Source organism: Ahaetulla prasina, chromosome 6, assembly GCF_028640845.1.
Source record: "Ahaetulla prasina isolate Xishuangbanna chromosome 6, ASM2864084v1, whole genome shotgun sequence".
Lineage (NCBI taxonomy): Eukaryota > Metazoa > Chordata > Lepidosauria > Squamata > Colubridae > Ahaetulla > Ahaetulla prasina.
Window position 1 is genome coordinate 106,738,175 of NC_080544.1, and position 23,105 is coordinate 106,761,279.

The 23,105-nt window shown below is 47.0% G+C and overlaps 1 protein-coding gene across 1 annotated transcript in view; it reads right to left on the minus strand.

Annotated features, from left to right (window-relative positions):
- The window catches only part of FAM131A (family with sequence similarity 131 member A), a 39,941-nt gene that overhangs the window by 1,929 nt on the left and 14,907 nt on the right, over nucleotides 1-23,105 (minus strand). The window contains exon 3 of the mRNA XM_058189157.1: nucleotides 6,453-6,581. Within this exon, the coding sequence (XP_058045140.1) occupies nucleotides 6,453-6,581 (129 nt within the window). The remainder of the gene's footprint in view (nucleotides 1-6,452; nucleotides 6,582-23,105) is intronic.

The following is a 23,105-nucleotide window of genomic DNA, read 5'->3' on the forward strand; positions in this document are numbered from 1 at the left end:
ATTTGTATACCGCCCTTCTCCCGAAGGACTCAGGGCGGTTCACAGCCAAGTAAAAAATGAAAATACATTATAAATACAATTAAAATACTAGTAATGGCACACAAGCCATTGCCCCAGTTCAGCACACGCCTCCCTCTGGCCAGCTAGTCAGGTCTCTGTCGCGCATGCGCAGGGTGGTGTGTATGCGGGGGGGCAGGGCACATGTGGGTGCATGCATTGGATTTTAGGGGTTTGGGCATACTTTGGGCGCTCGGTCTGAAAAAGGGTCTGTGGCACATGCGCGAGGGGCGGTGCACATGTGGGGGGGCTGCGTGCGCATGCGTGGTGGGGCGGGGCATTTGCAAGGGGTGTGCGCATGCATGAGAGTGGGGTACATGCGGGGGGAGCACACATACGTGGGAGTGGGGTGCATGCACGGTGGGCATTTTGGGGTTTCGGGCGCGCTTTGGGCACTCGGTCCAGAAAAGGTTAGGCATCACTGGTGTAGGGTCTCCTGCTTAAGCAGGGGTAGGACTAGAAGATCTCTAAGGTCCCTTCCAACTCTTTTATTGTGCCCACCATCCTAAAAGTCTCAAGGTTAGCGGCATTCCATAATACGTTGCCTGACCTTAGCCTCTCTTAAAAATAAATAAGGCTATTCAAAAGTATAGGATCTCACGTACAAGAGCTCATTCCTGACCTTGGAATATATCTCATATATATATATATATATATGTTTGGCTGGCAGCTCCACAGAACTTGGACAAAGGGGTACCTAGATTTCCAATCTAATCGGTTGTAGATCCAACAACAGCTTCTTTCTACAGCAGCCTCTTTGATCTGTTCCCTTTCAGTCAAACTAGACCAAGGATCAGCAACCTTTGGCTCTGGAGCCGCATGTGGCTCTTTCATCCCTCTGCTGCGGCTCCCTGTCGGTGGTCGGCTCCACAATTGATAGGGCTTTCGGTTAGGACAGGTAGAGGAAAAAGGATGCTGCGGTAGGAGGAGACTCTATGGTGGTGGAACCGGACTTCCAGTCAGCTTCAGAATTGAAGTGGGGGCTTCTGGTTAGGACCTTTGTGGCTTTTTGAGTGTTTAAGGTTGCCAACCCCTGAACTAGAGTAATGGTGAGAGTTGAGTTTTAAAATGAGATTCGGGGAAGCTTTTTAGATTAGCACTGAAGGTGTTACCTAGATTCGGTAATGAAACATCTACAAGAAAAGCACCAAGCTCAGAGGACACCAAAGATTCCTCACTTTTAGATTATTTCCTCAAGTGAACCACCTTGGCTAATTTTTGATGACATTGATTGTGCTAATATTCTCATTTTTTAAAAAACACCTTAAAACCATGAGCCAAGCTTACCAACAACCAATTTTTTTTTCTGGTGGGAATTTTGCCATAGCAAAGACCCACATCCTTATCAAGTACACACCCCACAACCAGAAAAGATTTAGGCAGGGGTAGGTTGCTAGGGGTTCGCAGGGGTTTGGGAGAAACTCTAGCTAAGATTCTGTGAAGTTGGAGAACCCCCAAATCCCACTCTCGGATGGCCCCGCCCACCCCATCCCTCCCCTCCCAGGAGTCCCCATGCGGCAGGGGTGAAATCCAGGAGGTTCCAACAGGTTCTGGAGAACCGGTAGCAGAAATTTTGAGTAGTTCAGACAACAGGCAAATGCCACTTCTGGCTGGCCCCAGAGTAGGGAGGGAATGAAGATTTTACAGTATCCTTCCCCTGGAGTGTGGCAGGAATGGAGATTTTGCAGTATCCTCCCCCTGCCATGCCCACCAAGCCACACCCACCAAGCCACAGCACGCCCAAGCCACGCTCACAGAACCGGTAATAAAAAAAAATTGGATTTCACCACTGCCACGCGGCCCATTTTGGATGCGGGTAAGTGCAGGGCAGACGCGGTGGCTCGGGCTAGGACGTTGAGCTTGTCGATCGAAAGGTCAGCAGCTCAGCGGTTCGAATCCCTAGTGCTGCTGTGTAACAGGGTGACCTCCTGTTACTTGTCCCAGCTTCTGCCAACCTAGCAGTTTCGAAAGCACGTAAAAATGCAAGTAGAAAAAATAGGGACCACCTTTGGTGGGAAGGGAACAGCGTTCTGTGCGCCTTTGGCATTGAGTCATGCCGGCCACGTGACTACGGAGACATCTTCGGACAGCGCTGGCTCTTCGGCTTTGAAATGGAGATGAGCACCGCCCCCTAGAGTCGGCAACGACTAGCACGTATGTGCGAGGGGAACCTTTACCTTTAAGTGCAGGGCATGCGCGGACTTTCAGGGAGGGTGAAAAACGGGCGTACTGGGGGTTCGGGAAGGCCAGAAACAGGCCCATTTTCGCCCTCCCAGAGGTTCGAGGAAAGCCTCTGGAGCCCGGGAAAGGCAAAAACACGCCCCCCCCACCATGGTGCAGGAGGTCAATTAGGCCACACCCACCATGGCCACGCCCACCCAGGAACCAGGCAGAGAACCCCTTGCTAATATTTTTGAAGCCCACCCCTGGATTTAGGGGTTCTCATCCAAACACTTCCTCGGTCTCTTGCCTACATACGATAGAGAGGACTAATTTGAATTCTCCTTAGATGTTACACTGGCAGATTACCGCTAACTTTTCTTTGATATGTAAATGGAGCCAGATTTGTCAGCAATTCATTGTAAGCAAAAGAAAGGCTTTTTTTTTGCTCCCAAAGTATAGAGATTACACACTTTGTCAACACGCATGTGGCCAACTGGGAGGCCTCTTTGTGGACACAAAAGCTTCTAAAAGGCCCAGAAGTCCTTCATGTGCAACTAGGGGTGAGCAGCCAAGAGAGAGAGAGAGAGAGAGAAGGTGGAGTTACACACTTCTCTGAACGGGGCAGCTGGAACACTTAATCAGAGTATCCAAGCGGGTAGATCCATATTTAGAGCTTTTCTCCGCTTGCACCATGCAAGTCCTTGAAATATCTTTATCTGGTGTGTTTTTTCCCCCCCTTTTTTTCTTTTGTCCTATCTCCGGCCCAGGAGCGAGCAGAGCGACTTAGTCATCATCGTAGAAGTGGACAGAGACAGTGCACCGTGACATGACATGGCCCTCTGCAGGGGACGAGCTGGTATGGTGATGGCACAAAGCTTGGCTTGACCATTTTGTAGGATGGGTCTCTCCTCTGACATTTCCTCCTCCTCTTCTTCCTCATCTCCTTCTTCCTCCCTCCTCCTCCTCTCCTTCTCCTCCTCTTTATCCCTCCTCCTCATCTCCTCCTTTCTCCTCTTCCTCCTCCTCATCTCCTTCTCCTCTTCTTCCTCCCTCCTCCTCCTGTCCTTCTTCTCCTCCCTCATCTCCTCCCTCCTCCTCCTTCTCATCTCCTCCTCCTTCTGTCCTCCTCCTCTTCCTCCTCCTCCTTCTGTCCTCCTCCTCCTCCTCATCTCCTTCTCTTCTTCTTCCTCCTTCCTCATCTTCTTCTCTTCATCCCTCCTCTTCATCTCCTCCTTTCTCCTCTTCTTCCTTCCTCCTCCTTCTCATCTCCTCCTCTTTCTCTTCCTCTCTTCTTCTTCCTCCTCATCTCCTTCTCTTCTTCCTCCTCCTCATCTCTTTCTCCTCCTTTCTCCTCCTTTCTCCTCTTCCTCCTCCTCTTCTTCCTCCTCCTCCTGTCCTTCTCCCCCCTCATCTCCTCTTCCTCTTCATCCCTCCTCTTCATCTCCTCCTTCTCTTCCTCCTCCTCCTCCTCCTCCTCCTCCGCATCTCCTTTTCCCCTTCCTCTCCTCTTCTTCCTCCTCATAGATACCTTGATGAAGGTATCTTTTCTTTTATGCACGCTGAGAGCATCTGCACCAAGACAAATTTCTTGTGTGTCCAATTACACTTGGCCAATAAAAAATTCTATTCTATTCTATTCTATTCTATTCTATTCTATTCTATTCTATTCTATTCTATTCTATTCTATTCTCAGCTCCTTCTCTTCTTCCTCCCTCCTTCTCTTTCTGACCTTTTCCTCCTCCCTTCTCATCTCCTCCTCCTCTTCATCCCTCCTTCTTCTTTCTCCTCTTCTTCCTCTCTCCTCCCGCCCCCCACCCCCACCCCCTTGTGACTGCTTTCTCAGGCAAGAGGAACTACAGGAAGAAAAAAAAAACATTTTCCCTGCAAATGAAAACATTCTGGAACTCCAAAGATGTCGCATTGTGCAGGGGCTTAAAAGAGGTTCCAAAAATGCCAAGATAGCCCCTCTGTGTTGCCTGAGAAGAGACCCTACCTCTTTCAGTCTGAGGTCAGGCTTGCAGTCATAAAGCTAATCTGGCAATCTCCTGGGCTTGAGGGCCACTCCTGAACTAATAGGATACAAATGGTTGGAAGAAACTATCCTTCTGGTTTCGGTTCCAAGTGGGGGGAAAAGACACCAGATTTATGGAAGTTGCTTGGAAAGGAGGTTTATGGATGAACAGGATCGCATGGTTTGAGATCCTGGGCAGAAAATGGGAAGAGATGCTGAAAGTGCCTGGGTTTTATACCTTCTGTTGGGCTTTGAATTGGAGCTTCTGTTCTGATTGGTTGTCAGACTCCCATGGGGTCATGCAGGGGTAACTTTGTAGGTTGTCTTGAGTCTCAGGCTTGGTTGACTCATGCTGGGTGATGATGTAATGAAAGGGCTTCAGGCAATTCCTACCATGGCTCTGCCTGAAGGAGGTAGATCTTTGTTATATAGAATAGACTCGCCCAGGCCTTCATGGCCCATTGACAAAGGGGCGGGCGCTGAGTTTTATTTCATTTTGTCACAACAGTATACACAAACATTGTCGTAAATAAAACAACATATCTTGAAGATATATATATATATATATATATATATATATATATATATATATATATATATATATATTTGTTTTCTGAGGTTTTCACGGGTGTTTGTATATAGGTCTTTGGTTGTTCGGGTTTTCTCCCGTGTAAAATTGGAAGTGTCTTGGCGACGTTTCGACGAAGTCTCATTCGTCATCTTCAGGCTTCAGCTTCGTGCTTCTGGGAGCAATGTGTGATCGCAGCTGTTTCTTCCTTTTAACTGCTAGTGGGGGTTTGAACTGATTGGGTGGGAGCTTGGCTGTGCTCTGATTGGATGGGGGTTTTTCTGTGCTCTGATTGGATGGGGGTGTGTCCTGTGTTGGTGGGGGCTTGGTTGTGCTCAGTCTAGTCTGTGCTGCAGGGGGATTTGAGCTGGTGAGCTGCATAGCTGTTGTTTGGCTTTGTGGTCGTGCTACATCTTCATAGTGGGTGTCAGTCTGCTGCATGAATGGATTGGAGGGGTTTGAAATGGCTAATGTTGCAGCTGCAGTCTGGCTTCTGGTCCTTGGTCGTGCTTCATGACTTCGTGCTTCACCCAAACCCACACTGATCATGAAGCACAACCAAGGACCAGAAGCCAGACTGCAGCTGCAACATTAGCCATTTCAAACCCCTCCAATCCATTCATGCAGCAGACTGACACCCACTATGAAGATGTAGCACGACCACAAAGCCAATGTAGCACGACCAATGTAGCACGACCACAAAGCCAAACAACAGCTATGCAGCTCACCAGCTCAAATCCCCCTGCAGCACAGACTAGACTGAGCACAACCAAGCCCCCACCAACACAGGACACACCCCCAGCCAATCAGAGCACAGAAAACCCCATCCAATCAGAGCACAGCTTTTATATATATATATATATATATATATATATATATATATATATATATATATATATATATATATATATATATATATATATATATATATATAAGCAAAAAAATATGCATCAACTATATTAATTTGATATAATAAAGGGAACAATAGGACAGGAACGGTAGGCACTTTTGTGCTCTTATGCACCCTCCTTATAGTCCTCTTAGGAATGGGGTGAGGTCAATGGTAGACAGTTTTTGGTTGAAGATTTTGGGATTTTGAGTAGAGACTATGGAGTCAGGTAATGAGTTCCAAGCATTAACAACTCTGTTACAGAAGTCATATTTTCTGCAATCAAGTTTGAAGCGGTTGACATTTAGCTTGAATCTATTTTTTGCTCTTGTAATATTGCGATTGAAGCTGAAGTAGTCTTTTACAGGAAGGATATTGCAATAGATGATTTTGTGTGTTAAACACAGGTCATGTTGAAGTCGACGGACTTGTAAGTTTTCTAATCCCAGGATTTCAAGCATCTGCTTTCCTTTTAGGGGAAATATTCTGCCCTTTTAATATTTCCTAAAATATCTCACTTCCCTAGGAGAAGGGTGGGTGCTAACTCCCTGCAATAGTCTTAAATGCAACCGGTCCTTTCAGATGCTGATGCGGCCCTCAATGAAATTGACCTTGACACTGAGGACCTACAGTGTGCTGGTATTGCATTGAGACCTCGATTTTGGAATACAGTAAGTGGATCGGTCCATTCTTTCTTTTCTACCTGGTTCAGCCTCCCGCTGTTGGCTTTCAACCTACCAGAGACGCCAGCCGTCCTCACTTACCAGCTGCCTGGGCAGTTTCACCGGAAGTGGGGAAATCTTCGTCGTAAGATTCATCGTTGGAGTCATCCCCCTCTACTGATGACCAGGCTCGGAGTTTGGCCTCAGCGATGGCAAACTGTTCAGCTACACCTGGGGAAGAAAAGGAGTGTTGTTATGTAGAGGCGGTGAAACGCAGCGGGGTAGAAATCACGGCGGAAGAGGTGCCAACCCTAAGGGCTGCCGTAGAAGTCGGAAATCCGAGCTTTGTACTTTACCAAACTGGAGTGACAAGCTGGGGGAAAATATTAATCTAGTAGTTTTCAGACCTTCAGCTGATTGATAAAAGGTTGGAAAGTCACCTGGGGAAAAAAATGTTCCATAATCGTATGATGGCGAACAGGTGGCATGCATAGCCATATTGGTGGGCACGCGAGCTTATGTGTGCACCGGCCAGCTGATTTTCGGCCCTTTTGGGCCCCACCAGAAGTAGGGAAATAGGCTGTTTCCTGCCTCCGGAGGGCCTCCAAGGGGAAGGAAAGGCCATTTCCACCCTCCCCAGGCCCCTAGAAAGGCTCTGGGCTCTGGAGAAGAGCAAAAAACGGGCCTATCGGGCCATCGCATGCCAGGAATGGGACAGGAAGGGAGGGGGTCTCGTACGCATGCACAGGGCGCATAGCATTACAGGTGTGGGCATGCGTGTGCATGACCCCCCTCCGCCTCCCCTCCTGCTCCTGGCATGTGATGGCAAAAAGATTAGCCATCACTGATATAGAACATAAAACAATAGAGTTAGAAGGGACCTTGGAGATCTTCTAGCCAATTCCCTGCTCAAGCCGGAGACCCTAAAGCAGTGACGGCGGACCTATGGCATGGGTGCCAGAAGTGGCATGCAGAGCGATTTCTCTGAGCATGCCAGCCATTGCCCATTGCTCTTCCAGGTTCTGGCACACTGGCCAGCTGGTCGTGTGCGCATGCATGCCAAAAACTTCTGTTCTGTCTCCTTCCCCACTTCAGAGCAATGAGCTGGCCTTTAGCCAGTGGATTCACAGCTCTTATCAGTCCTGGCAGAGAAATCACAGCTCTCTGCCAAAGTTCAAACAAATGACTCACAGAGTAAGACTTTCAGCTCTCTTTGAAATGGTTCAGCTAATTTTTGCTTCCCGTGGAATGAGAGCAGTCCCAAAGCTCCTTATATATCCTGTGGGGTGGGGCTTCTGCCCCACCCTTCCCTTTGATGATGCCGCCTCTCTAATCTTCTGAAGCGTGGGTCGATCCAAGCTTGATTATTATTATTGTCAGCTGGGTCTGAAGGTGTAGCCTGGGGAAGGGAGGAATCAGGGGATGATGGCCTCATTACGTCCTCCGACTGGTCTGGTTCTGGCTACTGGAGCCGGGCCAAAGGAATCAGTGCTCCTGAGATAAGCCTTACCAGCCCTTCCCCCTCATTCTCGGAGTCACTTTCAGGCATGGGGCCAGGTTCGGGGGCTGGAGTCACAACAAAAACTGGAAGACCAAGTGACCAATGCACATGTGCATGCCGGAAACCGGAAGCTCAGCTTCCCCATGCGCGCATGCATGCAAGGTTCGCCAACATTGCCCTATACCATTTGAGACAAAGGGTTATCCAGTCTCTTTTTGAAAACCTCTGGTGATGGAGCACGCACAACTTCTGAAGGCAAGCCATTCCATTTCGTTGATTGTTCTCGCTCTTAGGAAATGTCTAGATTGCTTCTCTCCTTGATTAGTTTCCATCGATTGTTTCTTGTCTTGCCTTTTGGTGCTTTGGAAAATAAGTTGACCCCCTCGTCGTTGTAGAAGACCCTCAAATATCAGAACACCTGCTATCATGTCACCCCCAGTCCTTCTTTGCATTACACCAGACATACAGACATAGCCAATTCCTACAATCATTCTTCATGTGTTTTAGCCTCCAGCCCCCTAATCATCTTTGTGGCTCTTCTCTACACTCTTTCCAGAGTCTCAGCATCTTTTTTTATATTGTGGTGACCAGAACCGGATGCAGTATTCCAAGTGTGACCGTACTAAGGCTTTGTAAAGGGGTACTAATACTTCATGTGAAGTAAAACTTTGTGTTGTGACCGAAGCCCAAGTAGTGATTCCCAAACACAATTCAGTCCTGAACAAACTTATTTTATTAAAATAGCCGAGAATTAATTCATTCTCAGCTTAGTCCAAAACAAATTCTTCATAAACAGTCCTTCGGCCTTATCACCAACCTTTGTTGTCTTTGGCAACCTGCCAAAGGCTTTTCTTGGCAAACCCCCCACAAAGTTCAAAAGACGCTGACAAGAAGCACTGGAATCAACATTGCTTTTCTACAAAGAACCCAATAGCTTGTTGCTGCTCTTTTAACCCTTATGCGAGGGGTCAATCATCTCCTGGCCTTACTCCCGAGTCCTCCTTTTTGCTTTAGGTGCTCTTGCCTTCTGGCAGCTCTTCCCATGCGTGCACCAGGAACAGGCTCCTCCTGTTCCTCTGCCTCTCTGCTGTCCGCCTCTGGAGGCTCCAGAGTTCGCTCCCAGTTGGCCCTGGCCCCATCTCTGCCTCCGATGCAGATCCCTCATCCAAGCCTTCCCCTGACTCCAGGCCTGGCCCATCATCCTCCCCAGCCTCCTCACTGTCCGACTCCGCTGCTAGCTCCACAGGCTGCTTGCGGACCACAATACTTCGCTTATGTAAGAAAAACAAGCTGATCTGGAAGGTGAGGTTAAACATGTCATCAGTGTGAAATCATTGTGTTACCCCAAGAGACTAAGTCCAACCCTACCTCCATGAATACCGTTGACCGTTATCTAGCACTCATTCAGATTTGACCATTAGTTGACTAAATTCTTGGATTAGAGGTAGCAATAGTAAACTCTTCTGTACCTAGAACTCAACAAATGTTCTTTGTTATTTGCACCTGGCATTAATCTAGAAGAGAAGAGTTTATAATATAATACAGTATAATATGAGAGTTGGAAGGGACCTTGGAGGCCTTCTAGTCCAACCCCCTGCCCAGGGAGGAAACCCTACACCACTTCAGACAAATGGTTATCCAACATGTTCTTAAAATCAAATCCAGTGTTGGAGCATTCACAACTTCTGGAGGCAAGTTGCTCCACTGATTAATTGTTCTTACTATCAGGAAATTCCTCCTTAGTTCTAACTTGCTTCTCTCCTTCATTAGTTTCCACCCATTGCTTCTTGTTCTGCCCTCAGGTGCTTTGGAGAATAGCTTGACTCCCTCTTCTTTGTGGCAGCCCCTGAGATATTAGAACACTGCTATCATGTCTCCCCTAGTCCTTCTTTTCATTAAACGAGACATACCCAGTTCCTGCAACCGTTCTTCAGGAACAGTTTATTGTTGCTATCTCTAATACAAGGGTTTAGTCAACTATCGGTCACAGAGGGCTGGACTTCAGTCTCTTGGGGCAACACAATGACTCCAAACTGATGACATGTTTAACCTCCACCTTCCAGCTCAGCTTGCTTTTCTCCTACACTTTTTTTTTTTGCTTTAACAGTTTTATTAGCTTATAATGTAATACAAAATACAAAAATACAAAAGCAAATAGGAAAAAAAGGGTGGGGGAGAAAGGCGTAGACTTCCAATTCTCTCTGGTGCAATAGAGCAGGGGTCTCCAACCTTGGTCCCTTTAAGACTTGTGGACTTCAACTTCCAGAGTCCCTCAGCCAGCAAAGCTGGCTGAGGAACTCTGGGAGTTGAAGTCCACAAGTCTTAAAGGGACCAAGGTTGGAGACCCCTGCAATAGAATAAGAAATATATATATTTGCAGTCATTTATTTAGAAATGCAAAGTACAAGATGATGAGAAAGGACACTCTTGTTCCAGTGTTTAGGGAAATTGGGCTGCAGAAAAAAGCCAATTCGTGTGGGATAGCTCTCCTAAGGAATAAGAATACTGGAGGAAACATAATTTAATTATTATATAATTATAATTTTATAATTATAATAATAAAGGCCAATAAAGTAGCTTTTTTTTTTCCCCTAACAGGGCTTATGTGCCTTTAACTGAAAACTTCCTGCCCGGGTGCCTTTCAATTGCATTGGTAACATAATCTGAATCCCTGCCAATGGCCCAGCTGTTTGTGAACTCATTGTCAAAGTGTATTATCTTCATTACGTTAAAAAATAAAATCTTTCTTAATTTTATTACCCACTTTATGAGTGCTTCTTAGAACATACATTTAATCGCCATAGATCAACTGCGGCGACATGCAAGAATGACTAAGTAAATTGAACTGGAATTGCTTTCGAAACAGACTGCAATGCCGCTCGGGTGTGCGTTTTGTTCGGGACGCGCTAATTAGAAAAATAGAGTCCTCTTGGTTGTTTTTTTCCCCTAACAGGGCTTATGTGCCTTTAACTGAAAACTTCCTGCCCGGGTGCCTTTCAATTGCATTGGTAACATAATCTGAATCCCTGCCAATGGCCCAGCTGTTTGTGAACTCATTGTCAAAATGTATTATCTTCATTACGTTAAAAAATAAAATCTTTCTTAATTTTATTACCCACTTTATGAGTGCTTCTTAGAACATACATTTAATCGCCATAGATCAACTGCGGCGACATGCAAGAATGACTAAGTAAATTGAACTGGAATTGCTTTCGAAACAGACTGCAATGCCGCTCGGGTGTGCGTTTTGTTCGGGACGCGCTAATTAGAAAAATAGAGTCCTCTTGGTTGTTTTTTTTTTCCTCAAGCTCTTTTTTCTGAGTATCCTCATTTCCCTTCTGCACGTAAGATTTCCCACACCCCTAAATTAAATCTGCACATCTCAACATCGCTTAAGATCGTGGGTGTCAAGCTTGATTTCATTGAGGGCCCGCATCAGGGTTGTGTTTGACTTTGGGGGTGGGGGGAGCAGGGGGGGGGCTGACCAGTTTGATGTCACTCCTGTTGGGGGATCCTATGGCGGCCCGAGGGCTCTGCCAGCGAAAACAGGCTCCCGAGCTCAGCTTTCACTGGCAGAGGGTTGCAGGAGGCCGTGGCAGCTGAAAACGGAGCTCAGGATCTCGTTTTCTCTGGCTGCTCCTTCGCTGTTTCCAGGGCGGCCCTGCGGGCTGGATCAAAGTACCTCGCGAGCCAGATCCTGCCCCTGGGCCTTAAGTTTGACACCCCTGACATAGATTATTTCTCCTTCTGAATAATATTGTGGGCCATTTAGAATAGATTAACAGAGTTAGAAGGGACCTTGGAGGTCTTCCAGTACAGTAGTGGAAAAAGTTTTTCTGTTTCCACCACTGGAAAAAGTTTTACTACCGGTTCTGTGGGTGTGGCTTGGTGGGCGTGGCATGGCTTGGTGGGCGTGGCTTGGTGGGCGTGGCAGGGGAAGGATACTGTAAAATCCCCATTCCCTCCCCACTCCAGGGGAAGGATACTGCAAAATCTCCATTCCCACCCCACTCCAGGAAAGGTTACTGCAAAATCCCCATTTCCTCCCGATCAGCTGGGATTTGGGAGGCGGAGAATAGATGGGGGAGGGGCCAGTCAGAATTTTTACTACCGGTTCTCTGAACTACTCAAAATTTCTGCTACCGGTTCTCCAGAACTGGTCAGAACCTGCTGAAACCCACCTCTGTTCTAGTCCAATCCCCTGCTTTGGCAGGAAACCCTGCCACCATTTCAGACAAATGGTTATCCAACATCTTCTTAAAAACTTCCAGTGTTGGAGCATTCACAACTTCTGGAGGCAAGTAGTTACACTGTTTAATTGTTCTAACTGTCAGAAATTTCTCCTTAGTTCTAACTTGCTTCTCTCCTTGATTGGTTTCCACTCGTTGCTTCTTGTCCTGCTTTCATGTGAATTGGAGAATAACTTGACTTCCTCTTCTTTGTGGCAACCCCTGAGATATTGGAAGACTGCTATCATGTCTCTCCTAGTCCTTCTTTTCATTAAACTAGACATACCCAGTTCCTGCAAGCCCTTCTTTTTTTTAAATCCAACATCTTACAAACTTCCAGTGTTGAAGCATTCACAACTTCTGGAGGCAAGTTGTTCCACTGGTTAATTGTTCTCAGTGTCAGGAAATTTCTCCTTAGTTCTAAGTTGCTTCTCTCCTTGATTGGTTTCCACCCGTTGCTTCTTGTCCTACCCTTCCATGTCAGGCAGCTTTTTTTAATGGCTTATTTTTATTTTTTTTCAATGGTTGGCTAAAGACCAAGAATGAATGGCAGGATCCAATCTGGGTCAGTTACCAGGATCAGAGGTTTAGTCTTCCAAGCTTTCGGACTTGCGCCGCAACCCATCCTCAGGGAACTTTTCTCTCGCCAGAATGTGTGCTGGGTGCTTACTACCAGATTTCAAGAACACAAGAATCAAGATCACGTGAAGAGTTAATACCACTTTATAATGCCTTGGTAAGGCCACACTTGGAATACTGCATTCAGTTTTGGTCGCCACGATGTAAAAAAGATGTTGAGACTCTAGAAAGAGTGCAGAGAAGAGCAACAAAGATGATTAGGGGACTGGAGGCTAAAACATGAAGTACGGTTGCAGGAACTGAGTATATCTAGTTTAATGAAAAGAAGGACTAATGGAGACATGATAGCAGTGTTCCAATATCTCCGGGGTTGCCCCAAACAAGAGGGAGTCAAGCTATTCTCAAAAGCACCTAAGGGCAGGACAAGAAGCAATGGGTAGAAATTAATCAAGGAGAAAAAACTTAGAACTAAGGAGAAATTTCCTGATAGTGAGAACAATTAATAAGTGGAACAACTTGCCTGCAAAAGTTGTGAATGCTCCAACACTGGAAATTTTTAAGTGAACGGTCAGAGGAGGAGACCCAAGTTCATTGGTAGCCTCAGATTGCAGTGAACAAGGAAATACATTCAATTTCACCTCTACTAAGATTGTTGGCCGAGCAGGCACAAAAACAGCAGGAGAAATGATGGAAGCCTGGGGAAGGAGCCACTTATCAGTCAACTGGAGTGATGATTTACCACCAGATTATCTGGTACTCAGGAACCGAGGACTTGGCAGCACAAGGAAACAACAGGCAATAACCGGCCATCAACACCCCAATCAACAACTAAAAAGCTACACACAACCAGCCACCACATAAAATAACTACGCATAGAATAACTCAAAGTACACGTTCTGGTAGAGAGAAATTCCTCTACCCCTAGAGCCCCTAGCGGAAATTTTAAGTAGTTCGGAGAACCGGTAGTAAAAATTCTGACTGGCCCCGCCCCCATCTATTTTCTGCCTCCCGAGTCCCAGCTGATCAGGATGGAAGGGGGATTTTGCAGTATCCTTCCCCTGCCATGCCCACCAAGCCATGCCCACCAAGCCATGCCCCACCCGCCAAGCCACACCCACAGAAACCAGTAGTAAAAAAATTTGAAACCCACCACTGGTATATTTGCTTTCATTTGCGAATGAATTGTTTAAACCAGGGGTCTCCAACCTTGGCAACTTTAAGCCTGGCGGACTTCAACTCCCAGAATTCCCCAGCCAGCTTTAATGGTTCTGTTAAGTATGAGTTAATGTATTATAGGTGTTGGATCCACTTTCTCGATTCTCGAAAGTGTTCGTTTCATGGTACAGAATAGAGGTGGGATCACCTGGTGCCCCCCTTTCCCTCTAAAGGTAAAGGTAAAGGTTCCCCTCGCAGATACGTGCTAGTTGTTCCTTACTCTAGGGGGCAATGCTCACCTTCGTTTCAAAGCCGAAGAGCCAGCGCTGTCCGAAGACGTCTCTGTGGTCATGTGGCCGGCATGATTCAACGCCAAAGGCGCACAGAACGCTGTTACCTTCCCACCAAAGGTGGTCCCTATTTTTTCTACTTGCATTTTTTACATGCTTTTGAAACTGCTAGGTTGGCAGTTTCCCTCTACTACTGCTATAAACATTAAAGGATTCAACCAAGAGTAAGTCAAGGTCAGTCCCTTTGGAAATATGCATGCTCATTAGCTGCCGTATTGTTTACGGTTTTTTGACCTATAGAAAATATAAATTGTTGCCTGTTACTTGTGTTCCAATAGAAACCACTAGGTAAAGTTAAAGGTTCCCCTCACACACATGTGCTAGTCGTTGCCGACTCTATTGGGCGGTGCTCATGTCCGTTTCAAAGCCGAAGAGCCAGCGCTATCCGAAGACGTCTCCATGGTCATGTGGCCGGCATGACTCAACGCCAAAGGCGCACGGAACACTGTTACCTTCCTACCAAGGTGGTCCCTATTTTTTCTACTTGCATTTTTACATGCTTTTGCAACTGCTAGGTTGGCAGAAGCTGGGACAAGTAACGGGAGCTCACCCTGTTACACGGCAGTACTAGGGATTCGAACCGCTGAGCTGCCAACCTTTCGATCGACAAGCTCGGACATGACTGTTGCTATCTACCCTAGTGGTGGACTAGATCTGGAGTTCTCCCCCCATCTCATCCTGTGCAGAAACCCAAGGTCTGAGGGCAGGGTCCCCAAACTTGGCAGCTTTAAGACTTGTGGACTTCAACTCCCAGAATTCTCCCAATTCTCTTCAACTCCCAGAGAATTCTGGGAGCTGAAGTCCACAAATCTTAGAGCTGGCAAGTTTGAAGACCTCTGGTCTGAGGCTTTCAACTGAACCCCATTAACGTGTCTGTTGATTTGACCCGTCATTAGGCAGCTGAGCCCGTCCTTAACTAGGGGTGCACCACAGGCAACTAATTTGGAGCTCACAGCTGCCTGTGGGTGTCACTTCAGAGAGAGAGAGAGAGAGAGAGAGAGAGAGAGGCGATCAATGGCAGCAGCTTTCAGTGCCAGCCTTTCATCATTGGCTCCGAACTGCCTGGCAACCTCCGGCTGAATCATACAACATGCTGAGCTGTGGAGGGGCCCAGCTGGAAGATCCAGCATGATTGATTTGGAGATATTTTTTTTCCTGCTGCAATTCTAAATTTTAGAGTCGCTCAAAAGGAAGATGACCCTGCACTTAAGCCTAACTGCTTCTCAAGGGAGGGAGGGAGGGAGGGAGGGAGGGAGGGAGGAAGGAAGGAAGGAAGGAAGGAAGGAAGGGATAGGTAGATGGAAAGCTGGGAGGAGGAGGAGGGAGGAAGGAAGGAAGGAAGGAAGGAAGGAAGGAAGGAAGGAAGGAAGGAAGGAAGGAAGGAAGATGAAAGCGGGGTGGAGATGGAAAGGAGGAAGGAAGGGAGGAGGGAGGAATGGAGGAAGAAAGGAAGAGAGGGAGGGAGGGAGGGAGATGGGAAGGAAGGGAGGAAGATGAAAGCAGGGAGGGAGGGAGAAAGATGGAAAGGAGGAAGGGAGGGAGAAGGAAGGGAGGGAGGGAGGAAGATAGAAAGGTGGGAGGGAGTGAAGGAGTGAAGGAATGAAGGAAGAAAGGAAGGAAGATGAAAGCAGGGAGGGAGGGAGAAAGGTGGAAAGGTGGAAAGGAGGAAGGGAGGAAGGAAGGGAGGGAAGGAGGGAGGGAGATAGAAAGGTGGGAGGGAGGGAGGGAGGGAGGAAGATGAAAGCAGGGAGGGAGGGAGGAAGATGGAAAGGTGGGAGGAAGGAAGGAAGGAAGGAAGGAAAAGATTAATCCTTCTCTCTCAACCCAACTCACTTTATAGGATTGTTATTATGAGGAAAATATAAGGAGGAAGGTATGTTGGATACGTTCAAAAGTAATAAAAACACAGGAGAAATAAACGCAACCAACCAACCCAGCAGGCGAAGAAGGGTCAGGGCCTGAGAAAATACTTTCGTTCTCCCACAATGTCTCCCAGAAAGACAAATCTTATCTTCTCCAAGCAAGGGGCCTCTAGGCCAGCCGGTGTGATAAAGCTGGAATTTGAGGAATGTTCAGCATTGTTTTCTGGCCAAGCAATGGACCAATAGAGAAGTGGGGAGCATGTCCCCCATCTCCTTTGTGGCCTCCAGAGCAGGGGTCTCCAACCTTGGCCACTTTAAGCCTGGCGGACTTCAACTCCCAGAATTCCCCAGCCAGCTGAATCTGTTTCTTTTTCTCTTAATCTCTTAAAGTGGAGAGATTGCAGAGGAAGGGATTACAAGAGAGTAAGCTTTTCTGGCTGGAGAATTCTGGGAGTTGAAGTCCAACAGGCTTAAAGTGGCCAAGATTGGAGACCCCTGCTCCAGAGCATCAACACACACACACAACTTTGTGTGTGTGTGTGTGTGTGTGTTGAAAAGTTAAAATAGGGGCCTACAATCTCGCAGAGGCTCAAAGCACCCTAGAGGGAGTTCTCCACTTCCAACCGTAAGGGAGTCTGCTCATCAGGTTTGTAATTTGTGACCGTTGTAAAGTGGGTCACTGTTGTGTCTTGTCCGCTCTCACAGCAGCCGGGGCCTTCTTATCTGCTCCCGAACACGGAGGAATGTATGCCTCCCGGCCCCAGTCCTGGCTCCATGCCCAGACAAGCTGAAGAGGAGGGGGCACCTCCCGGTCCCAGCCCTGGCTCCATGCCCAACCAGGCTGCAGAGGAGGGAGCACCCCCCGGCCCCAGCCCTGGCTCCATGCCCAGGCAAACGGAGCAGCTAGACCCCTCCCCCTCCTCCACAGTATGTGAGCCTGAGAAAAAGTTTACTTCCAACAGCTGCTGATTGGAGTGACCCTCGCATCAGAAGACTGGATAGGCGGAGGCAACAGAAGGAAGGGAGGGGCAGGCCTTAATGAGCGCTGAGTCATGGAGCCACACCCCATGGCCTATATAAAGGATCTGCTTTCTGGCAGTCTCTGAGTCAGGCAAAGTCGAACTTATCTTGCTGAAGTCACTTACTGGTCTCCTGCCTGCTCTGAGGACTTTGCTAGGACTTTGGCAGAGCTGCAGAGGCACGCCTGATTCGGATTTCCCTGACCCGGCCGTCAGCGGAGGAGTGGGACACGACAGTCACCCACACGACGGGCCTCATTTTTTTGTTGCGGCGGTTGTGAAATCGTCACAGTCATAAAGCGACCGTGGCACTTGTAAAGCGAATGCCACAGTCGTTAAGTGAACCCATGGGGTGGTGGTGCTATGGGTCGGTTTGGTCGAAAACCAGAAGTAAACGCCGGTTTTCAGTGAAAGCATCGTAAAATGAGGTCATGGGACCATAGAGTGCTACACTCCTGCGTGAGCAGGGGGTTGGACTAGATGACCTCCAAGGTCCCTTCCAACTCTGTTACTGTTATTATTATTAAACAGGCATAAACTGGTTCCCAACTGGCCAAAATGGGATCATGTGACCATGGTGGGGGGGGAGGGGAGTTGTTAGAACTTCTGCACTAGCTAATGAATACCCCTTTGGAGGTCCATGGTAAACTTGACCGGTCACTAAGCAATTGTCATAAATCAAGGATTACCCATATTGCACCATTTAATTCCAAACACAGATAATATCAGAATAACAGAGTTGGAAGGGACTTCAGAGGTCTTCTAGTCCAACCCCCTGCTTAAGCAGGAGACCCTGCACCATTTCGGACAAATGGTTCTCCAATCCCTTCTTAAGAACCTCCAGTGTAAGTCCTCGAGTTATGAACCGCAACCGAGCCCAAAATTTCCATGGCTCAGTAAGACAGTTGTGAAATGAGTTTTGTGCCATTTTACAACCTTTCTTGACACCGTTGTTAAGGGAATCGCTGCAGTTACGAACCTGGCTTCCCCAGATTGACTTTGCATGCCAAGAAGCTCGCCAAAGGGGATCATGTGACCCAGGGGTGAAATGTAAAATTTGTTACTACCGATTCTGTGGGCGTGGCTTTGGGGGGGGGGTTAATGTGACTGAGTGAGCGTAGCCAACTTTTTTTTTTAAACTTCTAAAAGCATTTTTTTCTCCAACCTCTTCAGCTGAAAAAATGCTTTTAAAGGGTTTTAAAGGTTTCTGACGATCCCAGCTGAGCCGCGCGATCATCAAAGGCTTTTTTTTTTTTTACTTTTAAAAGCATTTTTTTTGGCCGAAGAAATAAATGCTTTTAAAAGTAAAAAAAAACAACCCTCTGATGATCGCGCAGCTCAGCTGGGCCGGGTGGGGGGGACGACAGGAATTTTTGCTACCGGTTCTCCAAATCACCCGCCGCTAACGCTACCGGATCGCACGATCCGGTCCGAACCGGGAGCATTTCACTCCTGATGCAACCCCGGGACACTGCCACCATCATAACTAGGAGCCAGTCGCCAACCGTCTGAATTTTGATCGGGTGACCATGGGGATGCTGCAATGGTGGTAAGCGCGAAAAGCACTTTTTCAGTGTCGTTGTAACTTTGAATGGTCCATAAACAAAAGGTTAAACAAAATTATAGGGAAAATTTGTCTTTTCCTCTCTGATGTTGCTACACAATAACAGCCCCGGAAGGGACCTTCGAGGTCTTCTAGTCCAACCCCCTGCTCACACAGAAGACCCTGGCTATACCATTTCAGCAAATGGTTGTCCAAGTCTCTTCTTAATAACCTTCAGTGTTGGAGCACCCATAACTTCTGGAGGCAAGTCATTCCACTGGTTAATTGTTCTAACTGTCAAGAAATTTCTCCTTAGTTCTAAGTTGCTTCTCTCCTTGATTAGTTTCCGCCCATTGATTACAGACCCCTCGCATCCTGGACATAAATTGTTTCAACTCCTACCCTCAAAACGACGCTACAGAGCACTGCACACCAGAACAACTAGACACCAGAACAGTTTTTTCCCCGAAGGCCATCACTCTGCTAAACAAATAATTCCCTCAATACTGTCAAACTATTTACTAAATCTGCACTACTATTAATCTTCTCATCGTTCCCATCACCCATCTCCTCCCACTTATGACTGTATGACTTTAACTTTGTTGCTTGTATTCTTACGATTTATATTGACTGTTTCCTAATATGATTCAATTGCTTATTTGTACCCTATGACTATCATCAAGTGTTGTACCTTATGATTCTTGATGAACGTATCTTTTCTTTTATGTACACTGAGAGCATATGCACCAATAAAAATTCCTTGTGTGTCCAATCACACTTGGCCAATAAAATTCTATTCTATTCTATTCTATTCTATTCTACTCTACTTTCTCTTCTCTTCTCTTCTCTTCTCTTCTCTTCTCTTCTCTTCTCTTCTCTTCTCTTCTTCTCCTCTCTCCTCTCCTCTATTCTATTCTAGTCTAGTCTAGTCTAGTCTAGTCTGTTCTCTTGTCTTGTCTTGTCTTGTCTTCTCTACTCTACTCTATTTTCTATTCTATTCTGTTCTGTTCTATTTTCTCTTCTCTTCTCTTCTCTTCTCTTCTCTTCTCTTCTCTTCTCTTCTATTCTCTTCTCTTCTATTCTATTCTATTCTATTCTATTCTATTTTTGTCCTGCCCTGAAGTGCTTTGGAGAATAGCTTGACTCCCTCTTCTTTGTGGCAGCCCCTCAGATATTGGAAGACTGCTATCATCTCTCCCCTGGTCCTTCTTTTCATCAAACTAGTCATACTCAGTTTCTGCAACTGTTCTTCCTATCTTTTAGCTTCCAGCCCCCCATCTTGGTCATTGTTGGGGTGATGCCACCCACTTCAGCCTCCCACAACTTCCTTCAAAAGTTTCCTGGCTGCAGAAAATTTGCCTGACACCCCCTTCCCTTTGCCTCTCCCTTGCTTTGAGTCAATTGTTCACACACACACACACACCCAACCCAGGCAGCTAAATGAAGGACAACCAAGTTGAAAAACTAGCCTCCTTTAATTAAGGGAGTAACTGGGGAATCAGCTCAAACGCATCAATCTTCATTTGCTACTTGACAGGCTGGGAAAGAAAAGGTGGAGCAGAAGAGAGACGGAGCCGTCCCGGGGAAAGCACAAAAAATAAAAATAAAAGACGGCAAATATACTGCATTTGGCAAGGTTTGAGCAAAACTCTCCCCCCCCTCCTCTTTCCCTGGGACTCTAGATAGAGCAGCTGACTCAGAACAGCTTGAAGACAGATAAATCTGCAATGTCCTGGCATGTCATTGGACCGTCTGTCCGCAATGCCAGGCATGACCTGAGTTTGTCAGGAAGGACCTTGGCTTGAGGTGACTTGAGGAAAAGGGCTACGGCAAGTGGAAATATTTCACCAGGAGCTGTTCCTAAACCTTGGGGCACGAAGCTGGTTGAAACTTTGCAACAACCAATGGCGTTTCCCTGACTCTTTACAGCAGGGGTGTCAAACTCAAGGCCTGCAGGCCAGATTCAGCCCGCGGGTTGTTTAGATCTGGCCCTGGAAACAGCGAAGGACCTCCCTGCGGTGCCTCTGCCAGCGAAAACTGAGTTCGGGGAGGCTGCGCGCGGCCCGCACGGGCTCTGTTTTCGGCTGCGACAGGCTCCTGCAGCCTCCTGGGGCAAAATCAAATGTCTCACTTAACGACATAAATTTTGGAGTCAGTGGTGGTCATAAGTGGAGGGCTACCTGTATCATATCTGGGCTGTTAAATCTCCTGCTCTGTTCACACAATGACCATCTTTCCCATTTCTGATTTACATTACATGCAAAACTCTAGACAGCCAGCAGGTGGCAACAGTAGTTGTCTAAAACTAATTATATGCTTCTCGTCTAGTGGTGGACTGGAGTTTTGCAACCTAGATCTTTTTAAAAATCTACATTATGCTCAAAAATCTAGATAACCAGCAGGTGGCAGCAGTAGTTGCCTAAAATTAATTATATGCTTCCTGTCTAGTAGTGGACTGGAGTTTTGTAATCTGGACCTTGAGTTTCCAGCAAGAAACTCAACTTCCCATTTCTGGTTTAAACTATGTGCAAAACTCCAGGTAACCAGCAGGTGGCAGAAGTAGTTGCCTAAAACTGACTCTATGATGCCCTCTAGTGGTCATCTGGAGTTTTGCAATCTTGGTGCCAGCAGCATAATAAGCAAAAAACCCAAATTATACCGATAACACCTCCCTTTCTGGAGCCTGGTCCAACCACAATCAAGATTAACAAGCAAGAATGAATAAACTTACATGAAAGCAATAAAAACAGCACATATCATGTTATATTAACAACACTTGTTCATCTCCTGGGTTTCAAAATTTAGGGGAGTTCATTGCCTTCATGCACCCCCTTGTAAAAAGATTTTCAGGATTCACACAAAACACTGAAGAGTATACTAAAGAAAGAATCAAGGATCTGCCAGCTCATTCATACATACAAATTGAAACAAATAAGGTTAACATTTGCCAAACTTAGTATGTTGTGTATGCACAGCAACTAAGTCTTTAACTGAGTGGGTTAAATATGTTGTGTGAATGCAATCACTCAGCCAGCACTGCATTAGCCTGTTATCTGTTACCTGGCTTTGCATAACAGACTAGGTCAGTGTTTCTCAAAAGGCAAATTTAAAGAATTAAAATCCACTCATCTTAAAAGTTGCCAAGTTTGGTAAACCCTACACTAAACCATGATCTCCCATGTGGGCTGGGCTGGCATTGCTAGCTGAGCTGCAAAGTGGTAGCCCAGGTTTAAACTAACCAAGTTCAGCATCAGGGGTGGGTTGTTCCCGGTTCGGTCCGGTTCTTGTGAACTGGTAGTAACGGCGGTGGGGTGAGGCTCCACCCACCTGCCCAGACGTCATCATGAATGATCTGCGCATGCGCTCCCGTTGCGAACCGGTGGTGGAGGTAAGTAGAACCTGAACTGACTTGATGATAATACTGAGGGTCATTCAGAGCCAGTTTGGTCTAGTAGTTAATGCATCAGATGTTGTGACCCAGGTCCAAGTAGGTAGTAGGAAACTCAGTCCGTGAAAAAACAAACAAACTTTATTCGAACAGCTGAGAATTACTTCATTCCCAGCGTAGTTCAACTAAATTAAAACAAATTCCTCCCAACACTAATTCCTCAGTCCTATCGCAAACCTTGGTCCAATTAGGCAAACTGCCAAAGGCCTTTCTTGGCAAATGTTCAGAAGTCACCAAAATAAATGCAAGACGTAGATGAAGCAGAAGACGCAGCTACCAACGTTGTTTTCCAGTAAAGCCCAAACATCGTTGCTGATCTTTTAAGCCTTATGGGAGGAGCCAATCACCTCTTGGCCTTACTCCTGAGTCGTCCTCTTTGCTTGAGCTGCTCTTGCCTTCTGGCAGCTCTTCTCATGTGTGCATTAGGAACAGGCTCCTCCTGTTCCTCTGCCTCACTACTATCAGTCTCTGGAGGCTCTGGAGTCTGCACCTCACTCCCCGATGGCCCTGGCCTCACCTCAGCCTCATTGCTGTCCGACTCCGTTGGCAGCTCTGCAGGCTGCTGACGGACCACAATATCAGACTAGAAACCAGGAGAAAGTGAGTTCTAGTCCTGCCTTAGGCATGAAGGCCAGTTGGGTGACTTTGGACCAATCCCCAGGAGATGATGCATTCTAGTCCTGCCTCAGGGATGAAGCCCACCTGGGTGACTTTGGATCAATCACCAGGAGCCGGTGGGTTATAGTCCTGCCTTAGGAATGAAGGCTGGCTGGATGACTTTGAGCCAATCCCTCTGTTGTGACTCGTCCTCCCTCTTCTCCTCAGCTGGGCCCCTCCCATCTCCAACCGGGCCTTTTATCAGACTCCGAGTCTGATAATGAAGATGAACGGCCTGTCATGACTCCAGCCCCCAGCCCTGGCCCCATGCCCGGAGAGGATTCAAGGAGTGAAAGGAGAACCCCAATAAACCTCACTCATACAGCGTGTGTTCCTTTGGCTCAGCCTTCAGAGCAGGAAGCCAGCCAGGTGGTGGAATTACCCGGGCCTACTCCCTCTGACCCCTCCCTTT